At 31.7% G+C, this 12,999-nt stretch overlaps 1 protein-coding gene across 1 annotated transcript; it reads right to left on the reverse strand.

Moving 5' to 3' along the window:
* Positions 1-1,732: 1,732 nt before the first annotated feature.
* Positions 1,733-12,644, reverse strand: Thor (eukaryotic translation initiation factor 4E binding protein thor). The gene is made up of 2 exons (XM_068761467.1): positions 12,416-12,644; positions 1,733-4,489 (listed from the first exon to the last, which is right to left on the reverse strand). The coding sequence occupies exons 1-2, from the start codon at positions 12,555-12,557 to the stop codon at positions 4,284-4,286; spliced, it is 348 nt and encodes a 115-aa protein (XP_068617568.1). The 5' UTR covers positions 12,558-12,644; the 3' UTR covers positions 1,733-4,283.
* Positions 12,645-12,999: the final 355 nt, after the last annotated feature.

Consider the following 12,999-nt stretch of genomic DNA (forward strand, 5'->3'; position numbering starts at 1 on the left):
ACAATATGATATTAATTTTTGCACAATTCTAAATTCAAATATTAACTATTTCTTTTACCACCTTAAGTGAAAGAACTGTTTGATTAACAATACTAGATAGCATCTTATTAAATAAACTAACCGCCATTATAATGCTATAACAGCCTAATAAATTTTGGTACTGCTAAGGTTTTAAAAGACTAAACTACTTGCTCCCGTATTACCGACACTTGGCAAATATTTTTTAACTATTCTTGTAAATACTAACAACATTAAACCCATTGGAATTGTTTAACTTAAAGTCCCACATACATAATTTTTTTGGAACGAACAGAACCAATCAATGTTGCAGTTATGTTTGTTTACCCGAAACTCGTGCATTTCATTTGTACAGATTGTGTCACGTATCAGAGATTATTTTAAATGTTAAGAATTATTGCAGTATTCACAAGGCAAATGTATGTATATATTTTTCTTTTTGAATGTATAACAGGGGTGGCCAAGCTCCTTGACAGTAAGAGCCACTCGACGCTCAGTCGATATCTCTAACTCTTCACAAATTATTTTGGCTGCTATAACAGCGTTTTGTACTAGCGTATCTCTTTGTTCCATGAAATGTGTTTGCAAAGAATTAAGTTTTATATGGCATTGGTGGACATTTAACCCTTTTACTTGCAGGTATTTTTGAGCGTCCTTAATTTCCAAAAGGACGGGTTCCCATAAATCAAGGTAACATAGAAAAGAAAAGATTACATAGAATTGAGTAATATTCCAGCATCTGATCTCATTTTACTATTTTCTTCTTCTAATAATCATAATAATCATTAATTATTCAAGAAAGAAAAAATATAATGAATAAGTTGCTTTTTGCAACTATAAGTAAATATAAAAAATGCCGCCCCAAGGTGCGGACCGCAACCACCGCCCCCCCCCCCCCCCTAGGTACGCCACTGGTACAGACAGTTATTTAAATTAAAAAAAAAAAAAAACAATAAAATTTTCAAAAAATTTATTTGCCTCAGACAGGCGAAATATTTTAACCTTAACATGCTACAGCTATATAATAAAAAGCATATAATTAATAAGGCCATTTAATGACTTCGTTTTTATAATTGAATCTATATTTTAATATCATTTCAACGATATACTTTTTCACATATGGTGAAACCATAATTGAAAATGAGAGGTTCTTGCTATATTGTCATTATTGTTTAGTTTAAATTGTATCTATCATTTTTTGATATTTGCAATAATAAAAATGTGTAATAAACATATAAAGCATAGTTTGACTGTAAACTATTAAATAATGAACATATAGACAATACTCAGATTTAAAACTAATATCAATTGCGACGCAAAAGTTAATTTTAGCGCCTAGAACTTATATCTTTCTCTCTCTTAACCAGAGGTGTCAAACACGCGGCCCGATAATATACCCGTTAAGTCAATTTTGAAAGTAGTATCGACCAATAAAATTTCTTTCGTAATTATATATGTCTATTACAATGTACTAGACAATTTAAAAATATATAAAATATAATAATATTAATTTAATTTAAAATTAAAATATAAATAAATATATAAAAATCTTTTTCGTCTGCCTCTTTTCAATCGATCTACGTCCACTCCAAGACATGGGCCCCCCCTCAAAAGGTCGCCACGATGACTGGTCTTGCGCTGCCCGCATCCAGCACTTCCCTTGACCTTGACTATATGGTTGGTCCATTTAGTGGGGGGACTGAGGCTTGCAGTCGCCAGTCAAGAACCTTTCACCCAAAGGACGATTAGTTGCTAATTTTTTTGTGGCCTGCCTAAAGATAAACATTGTTTATTTTGCCCAAGTTATATTTTGAGTTTGACATCCCTGCTTTACACGATGCTGATTCTATTTCTTTTAGTACAAATCGGTATTTTAGTTTATTAGCTCGCGGATTTTGGATCCGCGAGCCCTGAGTCCGATGAAGCTGTAAAAGCCAAAACGGCTAACAGCGCGCATCAATATTCGAATATAGCAATTGGTAGGTAATAATAATTTCAAATAATTAAACTAAACTTAGTTAAAACAGATGTGATTAACAACTGCTTTTAATTTATTTTATTCTTGTACTTATCGATTCGTAAATGCTTTGGAACAACAATTAAATTACATAGAAATTCTGCGATTTCAACACATTCAAACTAAATTTTATATAAATAAATTCATAGTTTAAAAATATAATTTCAACATGTGGAATTTATAAATCAATTGTCAATAATTTAATATAAAAAACCACTAAATTTTGGCGTAAAAATGAAGGTTTATAAAAGACAAATACATAATTAAAAAAACATTTTTTTAATTACGTAGTTGTAATTTCATAATTTTTCAATAATTAATTTACTTGTACTTCAAACTTCATCAAATCTTAATTATAAATGATTTGTTAAAATTAATAAATGAACGGATAATAATCAGGACAGTTTGTAATTCAAGCACCTTCCATGTATGACTAGGCAGTTAAAATATGTAACTTATTTAATAATGAAAATTACAAGTTTATGTTGTCATTAATGTTGAAGTCTCAAAGCATACGTGCTACTTTAATACAAAATTTCATTCATACATAATATCTAGTTACTAATATACTAAATTCTACGTTTTATAAATTAACGAATCTAATAAATCAACAACGTTTTGAATTAAAAACACGTGATCAATAGATTTGTTAACCATAATTCTCATAGTTGAGATTACAAATGTGTCGCAACACCATGACAAGAAGATAATCAGTACAAAATCAACTCCATTTCCCTTAATGGTATTTGCTTAGTTAAAATATTTAAAAGCCTAAAAATACTCGAAGCTTACATTTAATTGTGCGTTATACGCGTGTTACCTAAAAACGTTTACATATTTTTAATTATAACATTTAAAGAAAAAAATATATTTATTCAAATGACAATATTTGTTGTAATAAATGAGTAAATTCACTTGTATTAATTAATTTACATTATGTTTTGCGTTACACAATACAATTACACTCAAACCAGTTTGTGTGCAGTGAATAGGATATAAAAGTAAAGGCATAAAAATCGCTAAAAACTTCAAACGTTGTTTTGATGCGATGAATAGAGACCATATAAACCATTATCACATGAATAGTAACTCGAAAATTTACGCACTTGTTACTTTTGGAGACGATAGAAGAATAAAAAAGAAGTCTACTTCCTTCAAGTGAACTTTAACCTACTTGCTAAAATCAAGCAAATATGAAACTAGTTGGCAGCCAGATCATTAGCAAGAAATCAACTCGCATGTAATGTAATGTGAAGATATATTCACATATCAAAACACGAAAGAACTAAATGGCCGATCAAATCTTCTAACATTTTTATTTATAACCTCGTCAATTATATTCCAGTTTGATTGATGCTTCCATATAATGCACGTAAAAATGGCGAGAATAATACCGCAAAAAAAGACTGCACTAAAACAGATTTGAGTGTAAAGTATTATTAAAATTATTAATTATCATCCATTTTTAAAAGAAATACACGCAAAGACATGGTGTTTAATTAAAAATCTTTAAAATTCATTTATTGATTCGAATGTTAACGAAAATTTTAGGTTAAATGTCTCTGGTTTGGAACTGTTTTGTTTAATTAATTTATCTTTTACTTTATATACCAGATAAACAAATATAAAAATTAATTTAAAAGGTAATTAATATCTATAAAAACTAATGCTGTTAAAGACAGTCTTTCATACATTGTTATTACATTATAATAAACGCGAACCTTAAATTTTATCTTTGTTTAATAAATGTAATTATTCTTCGTATATTTTATATCACAAATAGCAAAGATTTTAAATTGTATGATGTTATAATTCCAACGACAAATTTATATTCCAAATTTTTTGGTAGATTTCCGTTATCCGGACGCAAACAACGTCTATTTACAACTTTTTATTTTGGTTTTGGAGAGAATTTTTTTTGGATATGCAATATGCTCTCTAAGAGAAGGATCTTAGGTTAAACTAAATTACTCTAGGTTGGTATAATTATTTCTCGAAACTAATGTAATTTAACAGCTATTCGAACTTCGCTTGCGTCCGGCTAACAGAAAGTTATTCAATTTTTAGTCGAATAACATATGTAATGGTTATAACTGTTTTCTATAAAACTGAATTTCCACGATCATTAGTTTTCATTCCGTTCTTCATCTTGTCAGCCGAAATATGCCCAATGTAAGGCATAAGCTTCCACCAAAAATCGCCCCAATAACCCGTCTCGCGTTGCCTATACCGTGATGATATTAGGCTATTAAAGATCCATGCTGAAGGTCTCCTGCGACTCATCGAAGGAGATAGAGTTGGAACGCGGCTTCTGGGCTGGTGTTCCTGGAGTTTGAGGTGCCGAGCCCGGATTCCTCAGCAGCGCCGCGGGCAAGTTGCACTTTGGCGGCGTTTGCGAGATCGGCGACTGACGGAGCGACATCATGAAAGACCTTTCATAGACTATCCTGGTGCCTGGAAACAAGAAAATTTCATAATTTAAAACTTTAAAACTATATTTGATAAAAATGACAATAATTTCTTTTTTATTCAATATTATTAATGTAATTATTATCTTCTTAATGTTTACATTAATAAGATATTATAACTACGTATCATGTTAAGTAATTAAGTTAAACAGTAAGTAATTTCATGTGTAACATTTATAATTATAGTAAACATATACAGGGTGATTGGTTATATATGTAAAAGTCTTAAAGAAATAAATGCCTGGTCAATTAATGTACACTCTACATAAAAATCAACGGATTCAGAAATAATAAAATCCTATAACGATGATACAGTTAGAAAATATCTTCAAAATTACCATTACTCCATATTTAAATTAATTATTGAAATATCATAAATAATAATTAATTTTAATATGTCGGCGGAGACAGATAATATTTATTGCTGATGTTGTACAATCAGAAGTTAATAATAGCCTGTCGCATTATGAAGGAAAAAATAAATTTATACATCATACTTCAGAGTTTTCATTTTATATAGAATAATCGGAAATAGGAGTAAAAGCTTTAAAGTTTTCTAATGATAAATATGCATAAAAATTCAAAGGTTACTAATTATTATGCTTTTACTAATAATAAAATTATTTATTTCAATACGAGACAGAGTAAAAATAAAAAATATCGTTTGCAGCCTATTACAACCATCATAGATTAAAAATAATAATGACTAACACGTGGCCATTACATAATACAATACACAAGTCTCCTTGACTTTATATTCGCGTGCAAATAAATTTTGCGTTCTTATGTTCATAATACATTATCGTTTTAATGCTATTCAAATACTGTCAATGTCACGTAATTTAAAAACAACAAAATGTAAAAATTTAATTTGAAAAAAAAAATGCTAGTCAACTGAAGAAACTAATGAAATGAATTACATCATCTAAAACTACGTATTTTGTTATAATAATTAACTGTTTATAACTTAATAAATATGAACGTAGAATTAATTACTATTTTAACAAATATTACATTAAATGTATATATTTTTAATATTAAAAGACATGTCTATATATTCTTAACGTTATAAGAATGGTGTACACAATGAAATATCTTACAATGAACACGGCTTTTCTATTTACTTTTTTCGTGATGAAGGTTCACTGTTGACCTTCATTTTGATCATCATCATTTCGAAGCTTAGACCGTTAGGACCTTTAAGGCCGTAAAGGTCTCTCCCGAATAACCAACGAGTATCCCGCTTTTTCCGACAACCCTCACAGGGTCCTTTGTTCATCATGGTGGTGAAAGTCCTGCGCATGCCTTCCGTGGTCTCTCCTAAAAAACCTTTCGGCTGCAGGAGCCATCAGTTCTGCACGCTATGACACACCTACTTCAACTTGCAAATACATTGAGCTAAGCAGATTATTTTTGTTCATCTACGGTTCTTCTCATTTATAAAATATCTCGTAGGGAAATCCCCAGTATAGCTCTTTGCAAGGCTTGTTGAGCAACTGGGAGCTATCCCATAAGGCCTAAAGAGACTACTTTTAAATGCCTTAGTGTTATTAGTTTAGTTTTAGTAGCAGAGCGCCAAAAGCCTTAAACCTCAACCTGTTTTTAATAACTTATTTCTTCACCAGGTAGCTCGTTACATTGCAAGTTTCAATAGTTTAGACTGCCATCGGATTCTTATATCACTCTGCTTTAAGAAGCGACTTGTTCCTAGGACTTGGGCTTAGGTTGTAAGTTAATTCGAGTGTGGTCGAAAGAGGTAAACTTTGACTAGTTCAGTTGGTAATATCGGACAGACTTTAACACTACTGTACTGCATTATATTGAGACAAAACGTAATAATTTTGTCAATATTTCATTTTTATAATTTTAACATACCATTAAAATTCTGTCCCTAATTTATAAGTAAGTAATAATCCTTTATAATACCGCAAATGATTCGTTTCAAAGCGCATCTTTTCTTTATTTTCATACTTAAATATTTATCAGAATCGAAATCTGAACAAGTCAGTATTATTAGAATTTAAAAGAGTAAAAACAACGTTCATAATTTGAAAACATCACAATGTTATGTCTGTTTATAATTAATGAAATGATTATGTAGCGTTATCATTACATATTGTATCTATGTGTAATCAGTTTAACAATGATAGCCTTATGTCAAGAGTTAATCAAATTTATACGTCATGCCACGCCATAATGCCTATCTGATAACAGCACCTAATATTTTCATTTGAAGAACAGAGTACTGTATCGGCTATCTATTCGCGTACATGCAATAATATCAATAAATAATATATGATATGTTATCGTTTAAGGTCATTCGCCACGTGATTACATGATATATCGGTTCCAGTTTTTTGGAGCGTGAAATCGTTGATAATATATATACCTGATGATTGAATACAGGTGAAAAAGCCTTAATGAATGTTAATGTATAGGTCATTTATTATTCATTAATAAGTTATACACGCTATTCAGAAATTAACAGTTCTAAAAATAATAAATAGCCTGATGTTAACATAGTAAAAAAAAGTGTTTTCGAATTCAGATATCACATGTTGAAATTATTTATAGTTTATTATCTGTTTATATAGACTTCGTACTGCCAGAAGTTCTTCACCTGCCGCATTCCAATAGAAAAAAATAATTAACATAATATATTTTAGACTGATCACTACATACAAAATAATTGGAAATAGGGTAACTAGCTTTAAAACTTTATGGCACCAAATGAGCTATACATTCACCCCTTTAAAGCATTGAAAATCGTAAGTAAAATATCTATTTTCAATAACCTGAATATATAATTAATCACTTTCCATCGATCATGTCATAACTTGAGAACGACTAAACCGATAACATTATTTCAAATAACTTTCCTAATACTTTGTATAGGATTCTTATAGAAGAAAGAAAATTGTGCGAAAATAATAAAAATCAGCATAAAGAAAAATAAATTTCAATTCGCTTTAAAGTACCCGCATTTGAAGTTTCATACGTTTCAAATTTAAGTTGTCATTTAACAACTGTATGGATCAGTATTTATCTACAACTAAAGGTGATAGATAAATTTAATCAATAAATAAAGTGGACACTCTGAAATAATTGTGTCTTTATATCCCATAGAGGCCCATTGTAAGGCATAAGTCTAAACCAAAGATATCTATGGGAGATATATCATAATCGCCATGATGGGCAGGCAGGTTGGCAATCGCCGTGTGTTATTATGTACGTAGAGAATGCTGCTTCCTATCCTCTGGAAACTTGTCTGCGAGAATTAGCTATCCCATATAATTAATGTGCAAAGTTGGAATTATGTAAGATATGAACTATTATTTTTTTTCGAAATGCAACAAGACAATTATTTCTGCCAGTACAAAGTCTGGCGAAAGCGTAAATAATATTTATATTTTTATTTGACACAAGATAAAATATTTTAATAACAATGTATTTCCTTAAGACGCTTTTTAATCAAAACACCGATGTTTACAAAACATTATTCGAAGTCGGTGCAACAATATGCAACGTGGTTGCACTTACATGGTCTCTTGAAATAAATACATTAACTTTGTACATTATCACTTAAGTACTTATTTATAAACGACTCCGTGTCAATGACAAAACAAGAAATATTTAAATTCATAGCTATTTTTTTAAATCAATTAAAAAAAAAACTTGTATAAAATTTCGATTACAATTTAAAGTTCAATTATAATAATACTTGGAAATGAATTGCTACTCTGTTAAAGATATTTGTAGTAATGACCATGTATAAAAAAACATCAGAGTTTATAGCGAGCTCTTCCAAGTTCAAGCGTTTGGAACTCTCGTAGCTTTCAATTATGATTCGAGATTCTATCAAATTCTCCTCATGACGTACTAAAGTGGTCACTTAAAATGGTCTTAATTGAATAATTATTGATAGATGAGTCTTGACCACAACGCCTAGATACAGCTTAGAAATTAGCCTAACATCAGCAACTAATGAAATATAAGTTCAGAAGTGCGGGCACGTGGGATGCTTAACACGTATGTTGCCGAACCCGTCTCTCCTCGGAAGTCCTTGTACCTGGTCACTCCGTGAAGCCTTCGCCCAAGCGCCGTATGGACTCAGACCTATGTAGCAGTCAATTCAGAATGAACGCTCTCAGCTGGTTTGCAGACATAGATGCATAACGTTGCTAGATTTTGCAATGCACAATCTTATATTCCCTAATTATTATAATGATAAAACTTACCATCAAGTTATCTCATGTAAAAAAAATTAGCTTTTGAAATTACAGATGCAAATGCATAGCATATATTTATATAAATACTAGATGTCCCTCGCCCGCTTTGTGAAACTAATAAATGCACCACAACAATCTAGCGTGTGGAATATTGTAAAAGCAGATATTAGCTAAGTGCTATTTCGCAAAAGGAATATTCCTACCTAAATTTCAAATCTCTAATCGCCTTGTGATTTCAGAGATATCGTGATAAGACAGTACTTATAAAAATCTCTTATTTATAGACATGATATCACATCGTAGCCGGATAAGAACACGTGATATTAGATATGATCAATCAAGTCTAATGTGTATGTTTATACAAAAACGTAGGCTATTTCATTATTTTGTTATTATACCTTGTTTTTATATATTGTTTCTAACAAAAAACTTTTATCGTAATGCGTATAGATATGCTTAAATTATTACACCTTCTATTTAACACACTGCTTGTCATAACGTGATAATTTATTGACATTTAGTAAACCACTAAATAGTGACTTTCTTAAGTCCGACAAGCAGTTAGTTAGTTTAGACGCACTCTCCATATCTCCAAATATCTTTGAGGGTCAAGGGTTTGGTGTAATATATATTTGTTATAGATAGAGAGAGCTGGAAATAGTTAAACCTTGGTTTGACCGTATACTGTTATCGCAATGTTAAAGAAAAGACGTAATATTTGAGGTTGAGTATCTCGAGTAACACATTCATATTTTCTATGAAAATATTCCTTAGTTAAGAGAGTATAACACAATGCACCGAGCATTAATCTATAAGATCGAATCAAGAATCAGGTGATTCGTGGACGAACGAAAGCAACCGTCATAGCCTATCGAATTAAAGTTAAGGTTACAGAGAGCAGGCTACATAACGCGTAGAACAGATGTTCTGATCTCAGATTTGACCTGGTTCAGGATTAGGAGCGGAGACCACAAACCGGCACACGCAGTATTAGACGTCCACTCACAAAGTGGACAGATGAGTTTATTAATGTCTTCGGAAGACACTGGATGTAAGCCGCTTCCAACCAATCCTGCTGGAAATTTATAGTAGAGTCCTGGGTCCAACTATGGACGTCATATAACTGCAATAATGATGAAAACAAAAACTACATTGTCATTCACTTAATTTTGTTTATCATTGTAAAACCAAGCAACATTCAAAATATAAACAACGACTCTACAGAAACGAAATAAAATTTCCGCTACGATGGGCACCCACTCAAAATTGCTGTATGAATATTCAAAACACATACACGCCCACATTGATTACTTACGACCAGATAAACCATATAATAATATTTATACGAGATTACACATTTAACCGCTTGTAATATTTCGGAAACAATCCGACCGTCATAATTTAGATACAAGACGCAATGGAAACCAGTTTCTCTTGTTGTATTTGAATTTTTAAAATATAAATCTCGTTCTAAAAATCACATTTCTGTTATGTTTAATATGGATTACATTATCTTTATCTTTTTATTCTTTGACCTTACTGCCATCTAAAGCACTTCGTAACAAAAAAAGATTATAGAATTGCGTCTAGCACTAAAACATTATCTAGAAAAACAAGCAAATAACAAAACATAACACGCAAAAATAGAATACACGAGACTTGGCGTCAATACAATCTTTGCGTCAACTATACAGATTAAATATGTTTCGTAGTTTTTATACTTTTAAATTTTGTCGTCGTTTCAGCCCATAGACGCTCAATACAAGGTATATGCCTGTCTCAAATATATCTATGGATGGGATATACCATGTTGGCCATGCTTGGCGGGCGGGTGGACGATACTAGTGTGGTATTACGGTACGAAGGTGACACTTGCTGCCCATCCTCCGGAAACTCATTTGTAAGAGGTGGAAATTCTATATAATTAATGTATAAGGTATGAATTACGTAACATTGTATGCTGGTTATCGAACTCTTGACCTAAGATTGCAAGTCTCATTCCTCTACCACCTCTATCACCGCCCATAAATTTTATATGCTTTTACTGCCTTTATATTTAATATGCCTTTATTAAGTATATACAACTAATTTTTTTATTAAATTATTTTTTATACATTATGTGTACATCAATATATCATTGAAAATCACCTATGTACATTATAATAATTGAGCTATCGACTTATAAGTCTCCTTGATGCGAATGTAGGTTGTGAAAAAAGAATAATAATTGTTGATCTTTCCACTAGATTATTGTATTGTAATACGCAATTGAACTTGCAATATCTCTGACATAGCATTTTTTTAGTAAATATGACATATGTACTATAATATTAGTAATAGTGGTAACACAGTGGTAGAGTATTGAGATTTGCGAATGTAGGTCGCGGTATCGATTCCCGGGACACAATTTTATATTCAGACTTTGAAAATTAATTATATAGAATTGCCACTGTTCACAAACAAGTTTACAGTGGACGGACAGCAGCGTCCTCTGCGTACCATAATACCACACTGCGATCGCCAACCCGCGTGCCAAGCGTGGCAGTTATGGTATATTCCCCCATAAATATCTTTGGAGGAAGTATATGTTTTACTATGGACGTCTATGGACTGAAAACAACAACGGCGACTATTATATTATACATTTTACTTTTGAATTTTGTTAACGATACATTTTTAAATAAATATATAAAATGCTTAAAATCTTAATCGTCAGCCTAAATATCCTTATAATTCTGCACGTAATTAAATATCATGTTTTGATAATATCTTGATAAGTCATCCGATGACATAATGCACGTATTATCAAATATAAACACGCGGCGTATATTGCGACGTATTTTCGTAACCTAAGCGCTAATTTGAATATACATTATTTGTTAATTGCATTACAAACATTTTAGAATTTAATTTGTTTACATAGAGCTCGATCATTGCCCAGCCATTGGTACGGTCGTGCTCTTGACTTATTTTTAAACGTTGACTTATTTATGTTTATCTATGCGCACGTGTTTTTGGCTGTTATCATACCCTTGACCGATTTGGAACAAATGATCGTACGCTTACAAATATTTTTAAAAAGATTTTTGGTTTTCATAAAAATGAGAGAGCAGTAAATAATTCCAATAAATCTACGTATCCAACTATACACGGTTGACGTAATTTGAGTTATCATTTTCAACGTTGAAATTAGATTAAAAACGTAGTTATGTATTTATTAGCACGCAACAAAGTAAGGGTAAAAGAAGGGTTGATTAAAAGTAGTTTGCGGTAACACGCAGTGCTTTTGCGCACTTCGCATCCTGCCCGACCCCTATCACTTCACGTAAACATAAAGAATACACCGAAATAAATTTACGAAGAAAAAAACACGTGTTTTTAAACTTCGAACAGTCGCGTTTCTAAGCGCGATATAAATTCAAGGTCACGCCAGCGAACCCAGTCAGTCAATTATTGTACATTGCACGTCTAACTCGTGTAGTCCTACGTTAAATTATACCAGTTTAAACCGCTTTTATCCATAGGTTACTGAACCAACAAGGTAATTGTCGCTACTTAACCTAGTTTCAATTGCTGATAATGACAAAAACTGGACAACATTTATATACGGTTGTGTTGTTTAAGATATAACAGGAATTTCATAAAGCCTTACATAAATATACAAAATTTTTAGAAAGTATTACCTCCAGGAGTAGTGGAATAAATCGTGCCACCAGGAGTGCTTGAGTACACATCAGGCATCTGCGCAGGGTCTGTAATGAGGACCCTCCTCGAAGGTATCGCTTGGCTGTGCGTTGCCTGCCTTGCTACCGGTGATGCCGACATCTCAGTATATTTTTATTTACTTTTTTAATATTCGAATCACAGTCACAAACACAACTTGTGGCTCGAGTGTTAATCGACTGAGCCGAGTAGAACCGGCGCCTAAAATAAATACGCCGCCTGTTTAAACGCACACTACTGTGATGCTATATAAACATGGCACATACACGAGGGCTTACATCAAAACAATCATAGATTATGTATCGAGGACCGATCGATTCCTTTACTTTCATTTTCGCTTATATTTTTTTATTAATTAAGAATACGAGCATAGCCAATATTAAAATAACTTCCAACCAGTTCTATTGGAAATCCGAGGGGCAGGCGTAAGTCCAGAAGTAGATGTCTTACGGCAGAACAAAAAATGATACTGAATACTATTAAAGATCATAAAACAAGAATATAAAGAATCAAATAAGTAGAGTATTTATTTCTATTTAAAGAA

Source organism: Battus philenor, unplaced genomic scaffold (genome assembly GCF_028537555.1).
Source record: "Battus philenor isolate CCGP_79_NKW_IND1 unplaced genomic scaffold, ilBatPhil1.0.hap1 SCAF_15, whole genome shotgun sequence".
Taxonomy (NCBI): Eukaryota; Metazoa; Arthropoda; class Insecta; order Lepidoptera; family Papilionidae; genus Battus; species Battus philenor.

Bases quoted from the DNA above. Each gene is read 5' to 3' on its own strand.
- Thor (XM_068761467.1), bottom strand. From the start codon at position 12,557: ATGTCGGCATCACCGGTAGCAAGGCAGGCAACGCACAGCCAAGCGATA. The intron at 4,490-12,415 runs GTAATACTTTCT...TCTTGTTTCCAG, and splicing joins TTATTCCACTACTCCTGGAG to GCACCAGGATAGTCTATGAA.